At 35.3% G+C, this 13,153-nt stretch overlaps 1 protein-coding gene across 1 annotated transcript in view; it reads left to right on the top strand.

Annotated features, from left to right (window-relative positions):
• Positions 1 to 13,153, top strand: part of MYO16 (myosin XVI) — a 524,958-nt gene that overhangs the window by 110,927 nt on the left and 400,878 nt on the right. Inside the window, exon 2 of the mRNA XM_023752474.1 lies at positions 4,833 to 5,096. Within this exon, the coding sequence (XP_023608242.1) occupies positions 4,871 to 5,096 (226 nt within the window). The 5' untranslated portion in view covers positions 4,833 to 4,870. The remainder of the gene's footprint in view (positions 1 to 4,832; positions 5,097 to 13,153) is intronic.

Here is a 13,153-nt window from a genome sequence, read left to right as displayed (position 1 = left end):
TTCAATGGTATTAAACACATCACATTGTTTTGACACAGATCTCCAGATCTTTTTTACCTTTAAAATCGGATACTCTATACTCATTAAACAACAACTCTCACTTTCTCTGTCCAGCCCCCTAGCAACCACAATTCTAAATTGTTTCTATGAATTTGACTAAGTAGATACCTCATATAAGTGGAATCATTCAGTATTTGTCTATTTGTTACTGATTGATTTCATTTAGCATGTCCTCAGTGTTCATCTGTGTTATATCATGTGATAGGATTTCCTTCCTTTTTAAGATATAATAATATTCCATTGTAAAGGTATGTATATGCACTATTTTGTTTAACCAGTCATCCAGTGATGACATTTAGTTTCCTCCAACTCTTGGCCACTGTGAACTATGCTGCAGTGAACATAGGTAGGTAAATGATTCTTTGGGATCCTGTTTTCAGTTATTTTGGGTATGTACCTAGAAGTGGGATTTCTAGATCCTGAAGTAGTTCTATTTTTATTTTTTGGAAGAACTGTTTTCTATAGTGGTTGAAACATTTTACAATTCCACCAACATTCCAAAGGGTTCCCAATATTTCTTACTTTCTGAGTGGTATTTTCCCCCTGTAGTAGTCATTCTAATGGGTGTGAGGCGATGGCTTACTGCAGTTTTTATTTGCATTTCACTGATGACTAGTGATTTTGAGCATCTTGCTATGTACTTGGGCATTTGTATATCATCTTTAGAGAAACAACTATTCAAGTCCTTTGCCCATTTTTAAATTTTGTTATTGCTATTTTTATTGTTGAGTTGTGAGAGCTTTTTATATATTTGGATACTAACCCCTTCTCAGATATATGGTTTACAAATATTTTCTCCCATTCTATAGGTTGCCTTTTTACTCTGTTGACTGTGTTCTTTAATGTACAAAAGTTTTTTTAGTTAGTCCCGTTTGTCTATTTATGCTTATTGCCTGTGCTTTTGGTGTCTTATCCAAGAAATCATTACTAAGTCCAATGTCATGAAATATCTATTTTTTCATCTGTGAGTTTTATAGTCTTATGCCACATAATCTCACCTAGCAGGATGAATACATAATGCGGTTATTGAGAGACACTGGCAAACTGTTTCCTTGAATGGCTGTGCTAGTTTACATACCCACTATGAGGGTGAGGGATCCAGCTTCTCTACATCGTCACCAGTATTTGGTAATATCACTAATGTAATTAATTTTTTAATCCTCACCTGAGGATATTTTTTCATTGCTTTTAGAGAATATGGAAGGGCGGGGATGGGGAGAGAAACATGGATGTGACACTACTACAGCATCATTTGTTGAAAAGACTATCCTCATTGACTTGCTTTTACACTTGTGTCACAAACGAGTTGGCTGTATTTATGTGGAGCTAATTCTAGGTTCTTTATTCTGTACCATTAATCTAAATGTCTATTCTTCTACCAATGCCAGGAACAGAAAGTATTGAAGAGATAATTGACAAAACATACTCATTTCCTTCAAAAATAAGTGAATGGATCATTTATAAAGTTGGTTTTTGTTACTCCTAATCTTTTTCATTACATGCTAGATTATTTTGTATTTGTTTATTTTTATCTGCAAAAGTTTTGTAGAATTCATAGGTAGATGTGGGAGAGATACATCTTAAATTTAACTACGTTTTTCCAATATTATAACACTTATTATCTTTTTCATTCAAATGAGTATGAGATTATATCTTTAATTTTTTCTATACATTAGTGAGACTCTGCTTCTATTGTTAGGTTTGAAAATGTGGCTTCTGTGTGTGTATTGATTTGTGTTGAGCAAGATTCTGGACTATCAGTTCTAATAGCTGAGTCATAGAGGGTGCTGTTTTTTCCATATGTCTAACACAGTATTTACAATGTTAACTAATTATTTTCCTCCTTCTACCCTTCTGGCCCTTATTTCTTTTACTTTTCCCCCTATGTTGACTAAAACCTTCATAATGAGGTAAGATAGAAGCCTTCCTTTCTAAATTTGAAGCAGAATTTAAAGAAGTGTCATACATTCATAGGTGTTCTAAAATAAGCCATTCTTTCACACCATGAACGAATTGCACACTCCTGGGTTCATTTAGCTAATATTCCTGTAGACCACCTGCATGTGTAATTATAAATGAGATTGATCTGTAACTCCCTTTTTGTAGTGATGTCCTCACTTGGTTTTGATAGCAAGTTTATGCTAATCTCCAAAATGAGTTGAGATCATTTTCATCTTAGTGCCCCAGTAATGAAGTTCAATAAGTTTTGACTAGACTGATTCAAAAGTATGTTTCCTATAACTTTGTTATATTTAGTGACTGTCTTATAGATTGACAGCAGCACATATACAAAGATAGCTTATCCACTAATAATTAGACAAAACAAGTTTCAGTACCCGATACATCAATGCCATTTAAAATCAAAGAATGAGGAATTATTTAACATGGAAATCTATTAAAGATCAATCTTTTATCATGTATGGATTTGAAATGTAACAGCCTTATCTTCTGATTTTCCAAACCATAAGGAGATTAATTTATGAACTACTCTCTGTGCTCCTTTTGGACAGCTTGAGTGGGTTGCTCAATGACTCATGCGTTATCACTGCACACTCCATAAACATTACTTCAGAGTTAAAAACTAGAGGACTGTTGTGTTTATAATTCTAGGTGCACAGGAGATTTGATTGTAAAAGCTGAAACAATAGGACTACCAACACTCATTTTCAGTGACTTGGAATACAGATGGGTTTTCAGTAATGATGTCTAACACAAAAACTCAAAGAGAAAGATAAATTTGGCTACAATCAACTTTGAAATTGTCTACTGTAAAATCACCCTCCGCTTTTGACTGTGTGCTACTCAGTACATGACACTGCAATGTCATTGGTTTGACCTTGTTAGGATTTCCAGTGGTTCCAAAGATTCCCTCGGCACCTGCTGTCAACCCAGGAAGGTCATGGAAGTCCAAGTGTCTTGAGAATCCAAGTCAGTGAATCAAACTTGGTGCAATTTTCTAAACAGATTTGAAATCAGAAGATGTTTCCCATCCATTATTAATGAATTCTCACAGTCTGCTTGTGGCAGTGATCATGGTTTTTATCAAAGAAACATACATGGAGAAATTTGTTATCATTTCAGAATCGCTGTTGTCTCTTTGTGTTTAGGTCATTGGAAAGGGATAGTTTATTTGTGGTTATCTGGTAATCCTAACATCACTCTTACAAATACTTATTAAGAGTTTTATGAAAACATATGATGGTAAAATGTTGTCAAATGCTAAAAAAACAACCAAAACGAAATTCTCCAATGCGTAATCTCTCCCCTCTTTCATATGTATTAAATACATGACTGCAGAGAACCCCTGTCTTTTATTTTTTTGAGCCTTTTTGGACTATTTACGACTGTCATAAAATCTCTTTGGTCTTAGACAAGTCACAGCCTCTCTCAACTTAGTTTACTTGCAACATAAGGATGGTCTTACCTATTGGCTGTGAGAATAACACTTTGCAAAGCATCAAGTGAAACAGAAGTTGAAATAGCATCACAACTTGCTGCTTTCAAAGGAATAGAGCACCTTTCCAAAGATGAGGTAGCACTGTCCTAACTGCATATTTCCAGATATGGCATATGATGAACCACATCTTTATGCATGCCTAGTTACTTTTACTTGCTTGAGACTTACATCATAGATATGTCAAGAGAAGAACATATAAACGCATATCTGAACCTGTACTTGTGAACCAGATTCTAGAACTTACAGTGCTTTAACATTAATTTTCTGCCAATAGTAAAATTTTACCAAGTGGTAAATATATGAGTTAGTACAATTCCATTACAGGTGTTTTGGGTGGAGTTTTAGGAAATAGCATCTGGAAAGAAAGTGAATATTTTCATTAACAGGACAGAGAACTCAGTTTGTTAATCAAAATATGAATAAGAGAAAGTATATAACAGCACTAGTTATATTCATGATTTTGAGTTGCCAAGAGCAAAATCTCCATTCCATTGCTCCAAAGTATACTTAACCATTGTTAGGTTTTTTAGAAATGAATGTTTACCAATCACTAGGAAATGTGTTTATCAATAAATTGGTGAAAAATGATCATTGTGTCATTTAACAATGATAGCATACCTATGTTCTATATAAACAATTTATAGCTTACATATAGTCTATTACATTAGAATAGCAGAGTCACCAGGATATGCAAAACCAATTTTATTAGGTTGTGCTGAAAGACTTAGAATGGCTTTCTGCCAAAATGTATCACATAAAGTTTAATCAGCATATTCAGCTAGATGAAGGACCATAATGCAGTGGTAATACTTTTAGGGCTTTGGTGTAGCTTTAAAGAAATAAGAAAACACGGATTGTGAAGTATTAAACAAAACCACACCTCTATATCTAATTCTTTTAAAAATTTTATTTTATTATCATGCAATCTTTGTTTCTTTTTATTGAATTTATTGGGATAACACTGGTTAACAAAATTACATAGGTCTCAGGTGCACAATTCCACAACACATCATATGTATACTGTATTGTGTGTTTACCACCCTAAGTCAAGTATGTGTCCATCATCCTTTATCCCTCCTATATCCTCCTCCACCTCCTCCACACCCTCTCTGCCAGGCAATCACGGTGCCATCTTAAGTAAGATATTAACTCTAAAAAAAGAGGGGAAAAATATATTAACTCTTTGTTTTTCTTCCAGAGGAATGAATGAATTTCTGACTTGTGTGATGGTAACAGGAAATCAAATATGTTCTGTAATGCTACTATATTTGTTGTAATAATGGGTCTAGTGACTTTCCCATTTCGTTTCTTTCAGGTTGCTTTCAGCTATGTAATGTTTTCCGATCCCATGAAATGGAAATTGACCAGTGCTTGCTGGAGACCCTTCCCCTTGGCCAAAGGCAGCGGCTGGTGAAACGCATGCGCTGTGAACAAATCAAAGCCTACTATGAAAGAGAGAAGGCTTTTCAGAAGCAGGAAGGAGTCCTGAAAAAACTGAAGCATGGCAAGAACCAGAAAGTGCATTTTAACCTTGCTGACATGATTCAGGATGCAATTATCCACCATGATGACAAAGAAGGTACATGACATAAAAATGTTTTCTGATATGGTTTTTCTGTTGTTTGTTAGTTTGATGTTTTTTTTGTGGGGAGATGAAGGGTAGAATTTCTTTTAAATAATAGGGGCTTTCTTTTAACTGAGATATTCAAGAAAAAAACGATCTCGTCTATGAACATAAACGTCCCAAGTCTAATAAACATTTCAAAAATGCAAAATTTTGGTAAAATTGTGGTATATCTTTTTAAAGAATTACCTACCTAAAAAGCAATGATTTCCATACAAATTGTTCATTCCAATTGTTAATGAAACTTTAAAAATGAAATTGTTTCCTTTGAAGATGAGATTGTTCAGTAAAATGTATTATTATCTCACTCATGAATAGACATAGTCATACAGTCAGTTCCTCCCAGACACTCAGGATATTGGAGTCTATTGGTTTATCCCTTAAAATTGACTGGCTTGTAGTATCAAATGTTATTAAGAATATTAATCCAAGTTTCAGTTGTTTTTACAAAACTATTAAGCTTCTTATCTTTCATGTGTTTTTGTTTATTAATTTTTTTGTTTTTAGAATATGATTTCCAAAGATCTTTTTTTTTAAATTAGTGTTTTTATTTTTGTTGTATAAATACCCTGAAGTGGGATTGCTGGACCATATGGCAGTGCTATTTTTAATTTTTTTCAAGATAATTGATCTTAAATAAATAATATTACATGTAATAAACTTTAATATTTCAAGAGAAAAAGGATTTTAAATATAATATTGCCAAAACTGTACTAACATAGTATGATATCAGAAAAGTTGTAGGAACTATTAAAACTCTGCAAATAACAGGATTACTTCTATTATATTCTAAAATATTTTTTCCTCTGGCTCTATTTTTGTTCATCAGTTTATATTGTTCATTGTATGCCACAAATGAGTGAGATCAAGTGATATTTATCTTTCTCTGACTGGCTTATTTCACTTTGCATGATGCTCTCCAGTTCCATCCATGCTGTTGCATATGGTAGGAGTTCCTTCCTTTTTACAGCAGCGTAGTATTCCATTGTGTAGTTGTAGCACAGTTTTCTAATCCACTCATCTGCTGATGGGCACTTAGGCTGTTTCCAAATTCTTAGCTGTTGTAAATTGTGCAGCTATGAACATAGGGGTGCATATATCCTTTTTGATTGGTGTTTCTGATTTCTTGGGATATATTTCTAGGAGTGGGATTATTGGGTCAAATGGGAGTTCCATTTTTAATATTTTGAGGAAACTCCATACTGTTCTCCACAGTGGCTGCACCAGTCTGCATTCCCACCAGCAGTGCATGAGGGTTCCTTTTTTTCTGCATCCTCGCCAGCACCTGCTGTTTGTAGATTTGTTGATAGCCTTTCTGACAGGTGTGAGATGGTACCTCATTGTTGTTTTGATTTGCATCTCTCAGATGATTAGTGACTTTGAGCATGTTTTCATAAGTCTCTCAGCCTCATTTATGTCCTCTTTCGAAAAGTATCTATTTAGGTCCTTTGCCCACTTTTTGATTGGCTTGTTTATCTTCCTTTTGTTAAATTGTGTGAGTTCCCTGTAAATTTGGGAGATTAAACCCTTATTGAATATAACATTGGCAAATCTGTTCTCCCATGCAGTGGGCTTTCTTATTGTTTTGTTGATGGTTTCTTTTGCTGTGCAGAAGTTTTTTATTTTAATGTAGTCCAATTTGTTTATTTTCCCTTTAGTTTCCCTTGCTCTAGGAGCTGTACTGGTAAAGATAATTCTATGACATATGTCTGATATTTTGCTGCCCATGGATTCATTTGCCGGAAGCCGGTCCATCCTTGCTGCTTGACACAGTCGCTGCAGGAAAGAAACATCTGCACAGCATATGTTTCAAGGGACCTGGCATATATAGCATATTGTTCTTAATATGTTTGCTCTCCTTAGTGCCATGTGTTTTAACCAAGGTCACCTCTCCGAGAAAGGTTGTTTCCCCAGGTGGGGATTTTTCCCTGAGGTTAGGGAGGGGATACAACCCCTTAATTAAGTGCCAGGTGGGTAGTTAAGCTACATAATCTTTACTCCCTGGAATGGAGATAAGAAACGCCCTAACCTTTGTAATAGAAATTGACAGGATTAAAATCGGCTGGTATAAATACGGATGTAACAAGACAATAAACATCAGATCCTCATCAGTTCCTAATCAGATCCTAACCAGAACTTGGCTGGAGATCCTGGCTAGAGATCCTGGCTAGGCTGCTGATCAACTGAAGGCTGTCTCCGTGTCATTCCTTCTTCGCCGACTCCGTCCACACCTTTGGGGACCCCTGGACCCCCTGGGGTTGGACCCCAGCATCCTTCTAAGATTTTTATGGTTTCCTGTCTTATGTTTAGTTCCTTTATCCATTTTGAGTTTATTTTTGTGTATGGTGTAAGTTGGTGATCTAGTTTCATTTTTTTTTGCATGTATCTTTCCAATTTTCCCAACACCATTTATTGAAGAGACTATCTTGTCTCCATTATATGCTCTTGCCTTCTTTGTCAAATATTAATTGAGCATAATGGCTTGGGTCGATTTCTGGGTTCTCTGTTCTGTTCCATTGGTCTATATGTCTGTTCTTATGCCAGTACCAGGCAATTTTGAGAACAGTGGCTTTGTAATATAGGTTGATATCTGGTATTGTGATCCCTCCAACTTTGTTCTTCTTTCTCAGGATTGCTGCAGCTATTCAGGGTCTTTTTTCATTCCAGATGAATTTTTGGAGAGTTTGTTCTAGGTCTGTGAAATATTCGATTGGTATCTTAATGGGGATTGTATTGAATCTATAAATTGCTTTGGGTAGTATGGACATGTAATGATGTTGATTCTACTAATCCGTGAACATGGTATGTTCTTCCATCTGTTTCTGTCTTCCTCTATATCTTTTTTCAATGTTCTGTAGTTTTCCAAGTATAAGTGTTTTACCTCCTTAGTTAAGTTTATTCCTAGGTATCTTAATTTTTTTTAGTGCAATGGTAAATGGAATTGTTTTTTTAGTTTCACTTTCTGTGAGTTCATTTTTTGGTATATAAAAAAGCCATATATTTCTGAGTGTTAATTTTGTATCCTGCTACATTATCAAATTCATTCATTAAGTCTAGTAATTTTTTGGTAAAGTCTTTGTGGTTTTCTATATACAAAATCATGTCATCTGCGAATAATGATAGTTTTACTTCTTCTTTTTCAGTTTGGATACCTTTTATTTCTTCTTCTTTTCTGATAGCTATGGCTAGCACTTCCATTGCTATGTTGAACAGGAGTAGTGAACGTGGGCATCCCTGTCTTGTTCTGTTCTTAGGGTAAATGAATTTAGTTTTTGCCCATTGAGTATGATGTTGGCTGTAGGTTTGTCACATATGACCTTTATCATGTTGAAATATGCTTCCTCTATTCCAATTTTGCTAAGAGTTTTTATCAAAAATGGATGTTGGATTTTGTCCAATGCTTTCTCTATATCTATTGATATGATCATGTGATTTTTGTCTTTCAATTTGTTTATGATTTGTGAATATTGTATCAGCCTTGCATCCCTAGAATAAATCATATTTGATCATGGTGTATGAACTTTTTAATATATTGCTGGATGCGATTTGCTAATATTTATTGAGGATTTTAGCATCTATGTTCATCAGGGATATTGGCCTGTAATTCTCTTTCTTTGTAGTGTCTTTATCTGGTTTTGGAATTAGGATAATACTGGCCTTATAAAAAGAGTTTGGACGTGTTCCTTCCTCTTGAATTTTCTGAAATAGTTTGAAGAGTATAGGTGTTAGTTCTTCTTTAAATGTTTGGAAAAACTCCCCTGTGAAGCCATCCTGACCCAGGCTTTTGTTTGGTGGGAGTGTTTTGATTACTGCTTCTATTTCATCGGTTGTTATTGGCCTATTCAGGTTTTTTTATTCTTCCTGATGCAGTTTTGGGAGGTTGTATTTTTCTAGGAATTTTTCTATTTCATCCACATTGTCCAGTTTGTTGGCATATAGTTGTTCATAGTATTTTCTTACAATCCTTTGTATTTCTGTGGCATCTGTGGTTATTTTTCCACTTACATTTCTGATTTTATTTATTTGTGTCCTCTCTCTTTGTTTCTTGGTAAGTCTGGCTAATGGTTTATCAATTTTGTTTAGCCTTTCAAAGAATCAGCTCCCGGTTTCATTGATTTTTTGGAATTTTTTTAGTCTCTATGTTATTTATTTCTGCTCTAATCTTTATTATTTCCTTCCTTCTACTTACTCTGGGCTTTTCTTGTTGTTCTCATTCTAGTTCTTTAAGTTGTAGGGTTAAATAGTTTATTGCTGATTTTTCTTGTTTTCTTAGGTATGCCTGCAGTGCTATCAACTTCCCTCTCAGGACTGCTTTTGCTGTATCCCAGAGATTTGGGGTTGTTGTGTGTTCATTTTCATGTGTTTCCAGGAAGTTTTTTATTTCTTTCTTGATCTCATTGATAAACTGTTCATTGTTTAATAACATGCTATTTAGCCTCCATCTGTTTGAATGTTTTTGGGTGTTTTTACTGTAGTTGATTTCTAATTTCATTCCACTGTGATCTGAGAAGATTCTTGATATGATTTCAATCTTCTTGAACTTGTAAAGACTTGTTTTGCATCCTAACATGTGGTTTATCTTTGTGAATGATCCATGTGCACTTGAGAAGATTGTATATTCTGCTGCGTTGGGGTGAAATGTTCTATAAATGTCTATTAAATGCATCTGATCCAGTGTGTCCTTTAAAGTCTCTGTTTCCTTGTTAAGTTTTTTTCTGGAAGATCTGTCCAGTGAAGTCAGAGTGGTGTTAAAGTCCCCTATTATGACTGTGTTGTTGTCAATCTCTCCATTTAAGTCCTCTAGAAGTGTTTTTATATATTTAGGTATACTTATATTGGGTGCATATATATTTACCAGGATTATATCCTCTTGTTGGATCGATCCCTTTAGTATTATGTAGTGACCTTTGTTGTCTCTTATGATGGCCTTCATTATAAAGTCTATTTTGTTGGATATGAGTATTGCTGCTCCAGCTTTTTTTTCTTTGCCATTTGCATGGAAAATTTTATTCCATCTCTTCACTTTCCTCCTGTGTGTGTCTTTTGTTTTGAGGTGGGTCTCTTGTAGACAGCATATAGTTGGGTCATGTTTTTGTATCCATTCAGCTACCCTACGCCTTTTGATTGGAGCATTTAATCCATTTACATTTAGGGTTATTATTGAGAGGTACTTATTTATAGCCATTTTAATTCTGTATGGCTCAGTTTCTCTCTCTGTTTCTTCTTCTCAGCAATCCCTTACAGCAATCCCTTTAGCATTTCTTGTAATCCTGGCTTGGTGGTGATGAGCTCCTTTAGTCTTTTTTTGTCTGGGAACCTCTTTATTTGACCTTCTATTTTGAATGATAACCTTGCTGGATATAGTAATATTGGTCTGAGATCCTTGGTTTCCATTACCTTGAGTACTTCATGCTATTCCCTTCTGGCCTGTAGAGTTTCTGATGAGAAATCAGGTGTCAGCCTTATGGGAACTCCTTTGTAGGTAACAGTTTTCTTTTCTCTTGCTGCCTTTAAGATTCTCTCTTTGACATTTTAATTATGGTGTGTGTGGGTGTGGGTCTGTTTGAGTTCTTCTTGTTTGGGGTTCTCTGTGCCTCCTGAACTTGTGTGACTTTTTCCTTTACCAGGTTAGGGAAGTTTTCTGCCTCTATTTCTTCAAACACCTTCTATATTCCTTTCTCCCTTTCTGCCTCTTCTGGCACTCCTGCTATTCTAATATTGTTACATTTCACATTGTTTCACAGCTCCCTTAAGCTGTCCTCCTGTTTTTTTAATTGATTTTTCTTTTTGGTTCTCTGAGTGATATTTTCAACTCTGTCTTCTAATTCACTAATTCGATCCTCAGCTTCCCCTAACCTGCTGTGTGTTCCTTTCAATGTGTTCTTTATTTGTGTTATGTCGTTCTTTATCTCAGACTGTTCTTTTTTCATAGTTACTATATCTTTTTTCTTACTATTGAGCATTTTTACTATCATTACTCTGAACTCTGTTTCAGATAACTTTTTATCTCTGCTTCATTTATCTCTTCTTCTGGAGATATCTCTAGTTCTTTCATTTGAGGTTTGTTACTTTGTCTCCTCATTTTGGTTGTCTGGGTTTGTGACTATGTTTTAGGTAGATCCTCTACACTTCTCAATCTCTAGTGCCGGACCTAATTTCCAAAGTTCTAATGTGTGAGAAACTTTTCAGCTGTAGGTATAAATATATAAGGCTGTTAGGAAGCAATTAGAAATTAATTTATCTTGGTTGGCCCTAAAACTAGTGATTGAATTAATCCAAAACAGGCATGCAAAGAGCTCCACAATCCATTAACCACATTTCAAAGTCAACTCTCTGAAAACTGTTGTTTTGGGGTTTTGTTTTGGTAATTCATTTAGTAGCAAAACTCTTGCTGAGCTACTTATATTTTGTAATCTGTTCAATCTGGAAAATAATAAATTTAGTAAAATACATGGTTCTGAAACTTTCAAATAGGGATCACTGTTCTATAACTAAGAAAACTAAGCACATTACATACAATAATAGCTATAGTAAGAAGACTAAAGTCTTTTTCATGGTTTTGTGTGGGCTGGTTAGTCAAACTAGAATACACTGGGAAGTTCTGAAAAAAAAATTTAAAAATACAATGACAGTGGCAGAGAATCTCTGAGTGGGAAAATACCTACAGATCATTTAGTCCAGGGGTGGGGAACTTCTTGCCCTTGGGTGTATAAGGCCTGCGTAATCATTCGGTCTGGCCCTGCCAAGGCATTAGGGGTGAGTTAATTATATATTTGACCAAATATAGCAGGCTAATTTTTAAGTTGATAATATTGTATGGCCCTCGAATGATGTTATAAATATCCTTGGCAGAGAAAAGGTTCCTCACCCCTGATAGTCCAATGCTCTTATTTTGCACATGAAGGAATTGTCCCAGAGCCCTCTTACCTCTCATTTTATCATTCTCTTCTCACTTGAAACTTTTCATCGAATGGCCATCTGCTCTGTGAAGCTATAAGCACATGGAGGGGCAGGGACACTGTCAGTCGGGTTCAACACATCCTACGGCTCATCCCAGTACCTTCCAGTGGTATTAGAAAGGAAGATGTTTGTTCAAGGCCATGAGGCAGTAGTTGTGCGACCAAATCTAGGTTAGAATGCAGGCAGATTGGAGACTTATATTGATTTAAAAGTAATGAAACAATAAAAACATTACTTGCGAATTTATAACATCTCTTATGTAAAATATTTACAGGGCAAAATAATGCCTAAGTTAAAGCTAAAAAGAAATTAAAAGAGTAGAATAATAAATCTAGAGACCAAGAAGAAACTATTATATATAAGTAATGCTATAATGCAGCGGTTCTCAACCTGTGGGTCGCGACCCCTTTGGCGGTCAAATGACCCTTTCACAGGGGTCGCCCAAGACCATCCTGCATATCAAGATATTTACATTATGATTCATAACAGTAGCAACATTATAGTTATGAAGTAGCAACGAAAATAATTTTATGGTTGGGTCATAACATGAGGAACTGTATTTGAAGGGCCAGAAGGTTGAGAACCACTGCTATAATATTTCCTAAAATATTATAATATTTGGGAAAACAGTGAAGTCATGATTAACTTTGAGTTGGGTTTTATTGAAGAAATTACTTTATGTATGCGTCTTTGTTTTTTGAATTGCAATGAAGAGAAAGAACGGGACAGAAAGGGTCCACATTTTGTTTGGTGTAACCACCAACATAAAGTAATTCAAAATAATAAGAACCATAGGAAGCAGGAGAAAAACCACACACACACACACACACACACACACACACACACACTATACTTTGTACTCTTGCTAATTACTATACTAAATTCTTCTTATACACTACATTGTGTATTCTTTATGATAGAAGTAACACAAAATGCCAAAACCGGTTTGGCTCAGTGGATAGAGCGTCGGCCTGCAGACTAAAGGGTCCCAGGTTCTATTCCGGTCAAGGGCATGTACCTGGGTTGCGGGCACATCCCCAGTAGGAGATGTG

The sequence above is a fragment of the Myotis lucifugus genome, unplaced genomic scaffold (genome assembly GCF_000147115.1).
Source record: "Myotis lucifugus unplaced genomic scaffold, Myoluc2.0 scaffold_33, whole genome shotgun sequence".
Classification (NCBI taxonomy): Eukaryota; Metazoa; Chordata; class Mammalia; order Chiroptera; family Vespertilionidae; genus Myotis; species Myotis lucifugus.
Note: the sequence above shows the minus strand (reverse complement) of the source record. Positions and strands in the feature narration are given on the sequence as shown.